Raw genomic sequence first — 10205 nt, forward strand, 5'->3', positions numbered from 1 at the left:
TGGCCCTGGTCAAAAGTATTCATAAAGGGACACGGGTGATATGGCCCTGGTCAAAAGTATTCAGAAAGGGAAACGGGTGATATGGCCCTGGTCAAAAGTATTCAGAAAGGGAAACGGGTGATATGGCCCTGGTCAAAAGTATTCAGAAAGGGAAACGGGTGATATGGCCCTGGTCAAAAGTATTCAGAAAGGGAAGCGGGTGATATGGCCCTGGTCAAAAGTATTCAGAAAGGGAAACGGGTGATATGGCCCTGGTCAAAATTAGTTCACACGGGGAAACGGGTGATATGGCCCTGGTCAAAAGTAGTTCACACAGGGAAATGGGTGATATGGCCCTGGTCAAAAGTATTCAGAAACGGAAACGGGTGATATGGCCCTGGTCAAAAGTAGTTCACACAGGGAAACAGGTGATATGGCCCTGGTCAAAAGTCTTCATACAGGGAAACGGGTGATATGGCCCTGGTCAAAAGTAGTTCACACAGGGAAACGGGTGATATGGCCCTGGTCAAAAGTATTCAGAAAGGGAAACGGGTGATATGGCCCTGGTCAAAACTGGTTCACAAAGGGAAACGGGTGATATGGCCCTGGTCAAAAGTCTTCATACAGGGAAACGGGTGATATGGCCCTGGTCAAAAGTCTTCATACAGGGAAACGGGTGATATGGCCCTGGTCAAAAGTATTCACAAAGGGAAACGGGTGATATGGCCCTGGCCAAAAGTAGTTCGTAAAGGTGCCACTTGCAACACAACCTAGTGAAACCAAGTCAGTATGCTAGTTTAGCTTTTCCCCTCTCTGACTACAACTCTGGGTAAACTATCCCAAACCCAGAGCCCTCAGCCTCGCTAACACACATGACCACTCTCCTTAACAACGCGCCAACCAGTTGTGCTATAGAAAAGCATCCTATTCGATATCTCCATTGGCAACATTTGAAGCTAGCTATGGAGTGATCTCACATACTTATGTCCGTTACACTGGCCCAGCTCACCTTCCCAGAGACGATCTTTTCGTAAATTTGTATGGGCTGGTCAGCGAAGAAGGGAGGATAACCGGCTGCCATCTCATAGACCAACACACCCAAGGCCCACCAGTCTACTGCCTTGTTATACCCCTGGAGAGGGAGGAGGAGGGGGGGGAGAATGAGGGGAGTGGGAGAATGGATGGAGGGGGGAAGGAGGGAGAGAGGAGATTTAACATGTTGAGTGTTACATTGAGGTTTGGCTGTAGAGAGAGAAAGTAACTGAGGTCTGTAGTAAAGTAATGCCTCAGGGACAGCTGCCTCCTCCATGTTGATACCAGTAAAGTAATGCCTCAGGGACAGCTGCCTCCTCCATGTTGATACCAGTAAAGTAGTTGTACAGAACCCCATTCAGTGCTAAGCCACTGGGACAGAGGTAGGCTCCATGTTGATACCAGTAAAGTAGTTGTACAGAACCCCATTCAGTGCTAAGCCACTGGGACAGAGGTAGGCTCCATGTTGATACCAGTAAAGTAGTTGTACAGAACCCCATTCAGTGCTAAGCCACTGGGACAGAGGTAGGCTCCATGTTGATACCAGTAAAGTAGTTGTACAGAACCCCATTCAGTGCTAAGCCACTGGGACAGAGGTAGGCTCCATGTTGATACCAGTAAAGTAGTTGTACAGAACCCCATTCAGTGCTAAGCCACTGGGACAGAGGTAGGCTCCATGTTGATACCAGTAAAGTAGTTGTACAGAACCCCATTCAGTGCTAAGCCACTGGGACAGAGGTAGGCTCCATGTTGATACCAGTAAAGTAGTTGTACAGAACCCCATTCAGTGCTAAGCCACTGGGACAGAGGTAGGCTCCATTTTGATACCAGTAAAGTAGTTGTACAGAACCCCATTCAGTGCTAAGCCACTGGGACAGAGGTAGGCTCCATGTTGATACCAGTAAAGTAGTTGTACAGAACCCCATTCAGTGCTAAGCCACTGGGACAGAGGTAGGCTCCATGTTGATACCAGTGACAAAAGTAGTTGTACAGAACCCCAGTCAGTGCTAAGCCACTGGGACAGAGGTAGGCTCCATGTTGATACCAGTAAAGTAGTTGTACAGAACCCCAGTCAGTGCTAAGCCACTGGGACAGAGGTAGGCTCCATGTTGATACCAGTAAAGTAGTTGTACAGAACCCCATTCAGTGCTAAGCCACTGGGACAGAGGTAGGCTCCATGTTGATACCAGTAAAGTAGTTGTACAGAACCCCATTCAGTGCTAAGCCACTGGGACAGAGGTAGGCTCCATGTTGATACCAGTAAAGTAGTTGTACAGAACCCCAGTCAGTGCTAAGCCACTGGGACAGAGGTAGGCTCCATGTTGATACCAGTAAAGTAGTTGTACAGAACCCCATTCAGTGCTAAGCCACTGGGACAGAGGTAGGCTCCATGTTGATACCAGTAAAGTAGTTGTACATAATCCCATTCAGTGCTAAGCCACTGGGACAGAGGTAGGCTCCATGTTGATACCAGTAAAGTAGTTGTACAGAACCCCATTCAGTGCTAAGCCACTGGGACAGAGGTAGGCTCCATGTTGATACCAGTAAAGTAGTTGTACAGAACCCCATTCAGTGCTAAGCCACTGGGACAGAGGTAGGCTCCATGTTGATACCAGTAAAGTAGTTGTACAGAACCCCATTCAGTGCTAAGCCACTGGGACAGAGGTAGGCTCCATGTTGATACCAGTAAAGTAGTTGTACAGAACCCCATTCAGTGCTAAGCCACTGGGACAGAGGTAGGCTCCATGTTGATACCAGTAAAGTAGTTGTACAGAACCCCATTCAGTGCTAAGCCACTGGGACAGAGGTAGGCTCCATGTTGATACCAGTAAAGTAGTTGTACAGAACCCCAGTCAGTGCTAAGCCACTGGGACAGAGGTAGGCTCCATGTTGATACCAGTAAAGTAGTTGTACAGAACCCCATTCAGTGCTAAGCCACTGGGACAGAGGTAGGCTCCATGTTGATACCAGTAAAGTAGTTGTACAGAACCCCATTCAGTGCTAAGCCACTGGGACAGAGGTAGGCTCCATGTTGATACCAGTAAAGTAGTTGTACAGAACCCCATTCAGTGCTAAGCCACTGGGACAGAGGTAGGCTCCATGTTGATACCAGTAAAGTAGTTGTACAGAACCCCATTCAGTGCTAAGCCACTGGGACAGAGGTAGGCTCCATGTTGATACCAGTAAAGTAGTTGTACAGAACCCCATTCAGTGCTAAGCCACTGGGACAGAGGTAGGCTCCATGTTGATACCAGTAAAGTAGTTGTACAGAACCCCATTCAGTGCTAAGCCACTGGGACAGAGGTAGGCTCCATTTTGATACCAGTAAAGTAGTTGTACAGAACCCCATTCAGTGCTAAGCCACTGGGACAGAGGTAGGCTCCATGTTGATACCAGTAAAGTAGTTGTACAGAACCCCATTCAGTGCTAAGCCACTGGGACAGAGGTAGGCTCCATGTTGATACCAGTAAAGTAGTTGTACAGAACCCCAGTCAGTGCTAAGCCACTGGGACAGAGGTAGGCTCCATGTTGATACCAGTAAAGTAGTTGTACAGAACCCCAGTCAGTGCTAAGCCACTGGGACAGAGGTAGGCTCCATGTTGATACCAGTAAAGTAGTTGTACAGAACCCCATTCAGTGCTAAGCCACTGGGACAGAGGTAGGCTCCATGTTGATACCAGTAAAGTAGTTGTACAGAACCCCATTCAGTGCTAAGCCACTGGGACAGAGGTAGGCTCCATGTTGATACCAGTAAAGTAGTTGTACAGAACCCCAGTCAGTGCTAAGCCACTGGGACAGAGGTAGGCTCCATGTTGATACCAGTAAAGTAGTTGTACAGAACCCCATTCAGTGCTAAGCCACTGGGACAGAGGTAGGCTCCATGTTGATACCAGTAAAGTAGTTGTACATAATCCCATTCAGTGCTAAGCCACTGGGACAGAGGTAGGCTCCATGTTGATACCAGTAAAGTAGTTGTACAGAACCCCATTCAGTGCTAAGCCACTGGGACAGAGGTAGGCTCCATGTTGATACCAGTAAAGTAGTTGTACAGAACCCCATTCAGTGCTAAGCCACTGGGACAGAGGTAGGCTCCATGTTGATACCAGTAAAGTAGTTGTACAGAACCCCATTCAGTGCTAAGCCACTGGGACAGAGGTAGGCTCCATGTTGATACCAGTAAAGTAGTTGTACAGAACCCCATTCAGTGCTAAGCCACTGGGACAGAGGTAGGCTCCATGTTGATACCAGTAAAGTAGTTGTACAGAACCCCATTCAGTGCTAAGCCACTGGGACAGAGGTAGGCTCCATGTTGATACCAGTAAAGTAGTTGTACAGAACCCCATTCAGTGCTAAGCCACTGGGACAGAGGTAGGCTCCATGTTGATACCAGTAAAGTAGTTGTACAGAACCCCATTCAGTGCTAAGCCACTGGGACAGAGGTAGGCTCCATGTTGATACCAGTAAAGTAGTTGTACAGAACCCCATTCAGTGCTAAGCCACTGGGACAGAGGTAGGCTCCATGTTGATACCAGTAAAGTAGTTGTACAGAACCCCATTCAGTGCTAAGCCACTGGGACAGAGGTAGGCTCCATGTTGATACCAGTAAAGTAGTTGTACAGAACCCCATTCAGTGCTAAGCCACTGGGACAGAGGTAGGCTCCATGTTGATACCAGTAAAGTAGTTGTACAGAACCCCATTCAGTGCTAAGCCACTGGGACAGAGGTAGGCTCCATGTTGATACCAGTAAAGTAGTTGTACAGAACCCCATTCAGTGCTAAGCCACTGGGACAGAGGTAGGCTCCATGTTGATACCAGTAAAGTAGTTGTACAGAACCCCATTCAGTGCTAAGCCACTGGGACAGAGCTAGGCTCCATGTTGATACCAGTAAAGTAGTTGTACAGAACCCCATTCAGTGCTAAGCCACTGTGCCTCCATTTGCGGCTCACCTTGCTGAGGATGATCTCTGGGGCCAGGTACTCTGGGGTTCCACACAGTGTCCAGGTTCGACCTTTCACACGCTTAGCAAAACCAAAATCTGTCACCTGAGAGAGAGAGAGAAAGGAGAGAGAGAGAGAGAGAAATGAGAGAGAGAGAGAGAGAAAGGAGAGAGAGAGAGAGAGAAAGGAGAGAGAGAGAGACCATTGAAAATACAACCCATATTTATTTGCACAACGTTATAACAATGTACATAGCCATAATGCCATTTGAAATGTCTCTATTCCTTTGAAACTTCTGTGAGTGTAATGTTTTCTGTTAATTTTTTGATTGCTTATTTAACTTTTGTTTATTATCTATTTTACTTGCTTTGGCAATGTTAACATATGTTTCCCATGCCAATAAAGCCCTTTGAATTGAGAGAGAGACAGGAGGAGGGAAATATTTAGTTATAAAGACACAGTAGTTACGCAGTAGTTAAATAGTAGCTACAGAGGAATCTGCAGTACCACTGTTCCCCACTAGGGGGAAGCAGAGACTGCACTATAAACCACTGTTGTAGAGCCTGGTACACAGACATATACAGTAAGCGCATGTAAAAGAACCCTTTCCAGTACGACACACTGACGTCACGCAAAGATGCGCAAAACTCTTGGCGGCAAAACTCTTGGCGGCAGTGAGAAAGCCTTTGTATCTATCTTTGCGTCCATTGCCATCTGCGCTCATAGCTTTGATTTAAGTTTATATTACTTCTAAGCAAATTAACTTTTTGGTGGTTCTCATATTCTTACAATGATGTTTGGATTCTTGCTTGAACAGTCACAGATCCTATTTGGTCGTGATCTCTGCTAAATAACTGTTTTGGATGCAGCAGTTCTAATTAGTTAGAATGCTCTGGAAGTAAAAGACACGCAAACCTATTTAGGCGAGGTGCTGACGAGCGGAATAGAAAACTTGAAAATAAAAGAGAGCCGCACACTCTAGGAGCTCAGTTTGAAACCATGTAATTACCAACGTTTCGACAGCCAAGCTGTCTTCATCAGGGTGTAATCACAAACACTGTGGGATGACTCGTTTATATAGTGTCAAAGGACACAGGTGTCTGTAATCATGGCCAAGAGTGGCCTAATATTATTGGTTAATTCTCAAATATTAAAATGGCATACAAAGAACAGCATACAAACAAATGGATAGCATACGATCATAAATACATTTTCGACTACGCAAGCTTTGTATGGTATTTTAATATTTGATAATTAACCATCCATTAATCATCCTATGTCACCTGTATGTAGCTCTATGTCATGCTATGTCACCTGTATGTAGCCCTGCTGGTCTATGAGAAGGTTCTCCGGTTTCAGGTCTCGGTAGATGAGGTCCAGGGCGTGCAGGTACTCAAAGGTCAGAACGATCTGAGCCGCGTAGAACCGAGCATGAGGCTCACTACATGAGGGAGAGAGAGGAAGGAAGAGAGAAAGAGAGAGAGAGAGAGAGAGGAAGGAAGAGAGAGAGAGAGAGCGAGAGAGAGAGAGAGAGAGGAAGGAAGAGAGAGAGAGAGAGAGAGAGTGGGGAAGGAAGGAAGGAAGAGAGAGAGACAGAGAGAGAGAGGGGAAGGAAGGAAGAGAGAGAGAGACAGAGAGAGACAGAGAGAGAGAGATGAATAAGCAACTAAGCAGAGAAGATGACAGTAGAATAGATGACAGTACTACAGTAACTAAACATAATACAGTTAATTAGATGACAGTACTACAGTAACTAAATAGAATACAGTAGATTAGATGACAGTACTACAGTAACTAAATAGAATACAGTAGAATAGATGACAGTACTACAGTAACTACATAGAATACAGTAGAATAGATGACAGTACTACAGTAACTAAAAAGAATACAGTAGATTAAATGACAGTATTACAGTAACTAAACAGAATACAATAGATTAGATGACAGTACTACAGTCACTAAATATAATACAGTAGATTAAATGACAGTATTACAGTAACTAAACAGAATACAGTACAATAGATAACAGTACTAAAGTAACTAAATAGAATACAGTAGAATAGATGACAGTACTACAGTAACTACATAGAATACAGTACAATAGATAACAGTACTAAAGTAACTAAATAGAATACAGTAGAATAGATGACAGTACTACAGTAACTAAATAGAATACAGTAGAATAGATGACAGTACTACAGTAACTAAACAGAATACAGTAGAATAGATGACAGCACTACAGTAACTAAACAGAATACAGTAGATTAGATGACAGTACTACAGTAACTAAATAGAATACAGTAGAATAGATGACAGTACGACAGTAACTAAATAGAATACAGTAGAATAGATGACAGTACTACAGTAACTAAATAGAATACAGTAGAATAGATGACAGTACTACAGTAACTAAATAGAATACAGTAGAACACAATAAAGGAGGATCAACTTGATTTTAATCTTTTACATGGAATTTGGATAGAATCTACAATCGAGCCCAATCCAGTAGCATATATGTGCGTGTGTGTGTGTGTGTGTGTGTGTGTGTGTGAGAGAGAGAGTGAGTGTGTGTGTGTGTGGGGGAGGGGTGTGTGTGTGTGTGTGTGTGTGTGTGTGAGAGAGAGAGTGTGTGTGTGTAGCAGAGGATGTGAGTGGAGTGGAGCTGTAGTGGAGCGAGGAGCGGAGCGTGAGTAATTTGACTGGAGCGAGGAGCATATTTAAAAATGTCCACCTCTCAGCCACCAGCTCCCGTCATTTGCTCTGCCCAGCACTTTACCATTTAGCATTTCCATCAACACTGCTCTTTTAATGAGGCCTATTCTGTTGTATTTCTTTAGCCTACCCCACATGCACAGATGTTGATATGAGTCAACCAAGAAATAGGTCACAGCCTGTGTAACAGACAGTAACACAACCAATGAACCCATGCAGCAGCACAGGAGATGTCTACAGGAGATGTCTACAGGAGTTGTTTACATGAGATGTTTACAGAAGATGTCTACTTGTCTACAGGAGATGTCTACATGAGATGTTTACAGGAGATGTCTACTTGTCTACAGGAGATGTCTACATGAGATGTTTTCAGGAGATGTCTACAGGAGATGTACAGTGGGGCAAAAAAGTATTTAGTCAGCCACCAATGGTGCAAGTTCTCCCACTTAAAAAGATGAGAGAGGCCTGTAATTTTCATCATAGGTACACTTCAACTATATTTAGGCTATTGCTAAAAAAAGGAGTCTAAGTTTGTAACAGTGTTAAGTTGTCTATCAACTGATAAATGTGAAGACAATAGAACCGACTGATCGTCAATGAATGAGAGAAAAATACTTTAGTTTTTAAATAGGACATGAGGGTCAGACTGCTCTATGATCGAGGCGTTGAGCGCCAGACTGCTCCGTGAGCGAGGACATGAGCGCCAGACCGCTCTATGATCGAGGCGTTGAGCGCCAGACCGCTCTATGATCGAGGCGTTGAGCGCCAGACCGCTCCGTGAGCGAGGACATGAGCGCCAGACTGCTCCGTGATTGAGGAGTTGAGTGCCAGACCGCTCCGTGATCGAGGAGTTGAGTGCCAGACTGCTCTATGATCGAGGAGTTGAGTGCCAGACTGCTCCGTGATCGAGGAGTTGAGTGCCAGACTGCTCTATGATCGAGGAGTTGAGTGCCAGACTGCTCCGTGATCGAGGAGTTGAGTGCCAGACTGCTCTAGGATCGAGGAGTTGAGTGCCAGACTGCTCTAGGATCGAGGAGTTGAGTGCCAGACTGCTCTGTGATCGAGGAGTTGAGTGCCAGACTGCTCTGTGATCGAGGAGTTGAGTGCCAGACTGCTCCGTGAGCGAGGAGTTGAGTGCCAGACCGCTCCGTGATCGAGGAGTTGAGTGCCAGACTGCTCCGTGAGCGAGGAGTTGAGTGCCAGACTGCTCCGTGAGCGAGGAGTTGAGCGCCAGACCGCTCCGTGATCGAGGAGTTGAGTGCCAGACTGCTCCGTGATCGAGGAGTTGAGTGCCAGACCGCTCCGTGAGCGAGGAGTTGAGTGCCAGACTGCTCCGTGATCGAGGAGTTGAGTGCCAGACCGCTCCGTGATCGAGGAGTTGAGTGCCAGACCGCTCCGTGAGCGAGGAGTTGAGTGCCAGACTGCTCCGTGAGCGAGGAGTTGAGTGCCAGACCGCTCCGTGATCGAGGAGTTGAGTGCCAGACTGCTCCGTGAGCGAGGAGTTGAGTGCCAGACCGCTCCGTGATCGAGGAGTTGAGTGCCAGACTGCTCCGTGAGCGAGGAGTTGAGTGCCAGACCGCTCCGTGATCGAGGAGTTGAGTGCCAGACCGCTCCGTGAGCATTGAGTGGGATTTCAGACTGCTCAGCTCTGCTGTGAAGACGTACCTGAACCTGCCGATTCGTCGTAGATGAGAGAACATCTCTCCACCAGGTACATACTCCATCACCATGTACAGGTTAGTGTTGTCCTGCAGAACAGACAGGATCTGTTACTGGCACGCACGCACACACACACACACACACACACACACACACACACACACACACACACACACACACACACACACACACACACACACACACACACACATACACTGAGTGTACAAAACATTAAGAACACCTGCTCTGTCCATGACATACTGACCAGGTGAATCCAGGTGAAAGCCATGATCCCTTATTGATGTCACCTGTTAAATCCACTTCAATCAGTGTAGATGAAGGGGAGGAGTCAGGTTAAAGATGAAGGGGAGGAGTCATGTGAAAGATGAAGGGGAGGAGTCATGTGAAAGATGAAGGGGAGGAGTCATGTGAAAGATGAAGAGGAGGAGTCATGTGAAAGATGAAGGGGAGGAGTCATGTGAAAGATGAAGGGGAGGAGTCATGTGAAAGATGAAGGGGAGAAGTCAGGTGAAAGATGAAGGGGAGGAGTCATGTGAAAGAAGAAGGGGAGGAGTTATGTGAAAGAAGAAGGGGAGGAGTCATGTGAAAGAAGAAGGGGAGGAGTCATGTGAAAGAAGGAGTGTTAAGCTTTGAGACATGAGTTGTGTATGTGTGCCATTCAGAGGGTGAATGGGGAGGACAAAAGTTTTCAGTGTTTGAATGGGGTATGGTAGGGGGTATGGTAGTGGGTATGGTAGTGAATATGGTAGTGGGTATGGTAGGGGGTATAGTAGTGGATATGGTAGTGGGTATGGTAGGGGGTATGGTAGGGGGTATAGTAGTGGATATGGTAGTGGGTATGGTAGGGGGTATGGTAGTGGGT

The 10205-nt window shown here is 46.3% G+C and overlaps 1 protein-coding gene across 2 annotated transcripts in view; it reads right to left on the minus strand.

Moving 5' to 3' along the window:
• LOC135533879 (cAMP-dependent protein kinase catalytic subunit alpha) overlaps positions 1 to 10205 on the minus strand; it is a 30828-nt gene that overhangs the window by 10422 nt on the left and 10201 nt on the right. For both annotated transcript variants that reach the window (XM_064961082.1, XM_064961081.1), the window contains 4 exons: positions 9329 to 9411; positions 6266 to 6392; positions 4961 to 5056; positions 989 to 1111 (listed from right to left, as the gene is read on the minus strand). In XM_064961082.1, the coding sequence (XP_064817154.1) occupies positions 989 to 1111; positions 4961 to 5056; positions 6266 to 6392; positions 9329 to 9411 (429 nt within the window). The remainder of the gene's footprint in view (positions 1 to 988; positions 1112 to 4960; positions 5057 to 6265; positions 6393 to 9328; positions 9412 to 10205) is intronic.

This window comes from Oncorhynchus masou, unplaced genomic scaffold (genome assembly GCF_036934945.1).
Source record: "Oncorhynchus masou masou isolate Uvic2021 unplaced genomic scaffold, UVic_Omas_1.1 unplaced_scaffold_2770, whole genome shotgun sequence".
Lineage (NCBI taxonomy): Eukaryota > Metazoa > Chordata > Actinopteri > Salmoniformes > Salmonidae > Oncorhynchus > Oncorhynchus masou.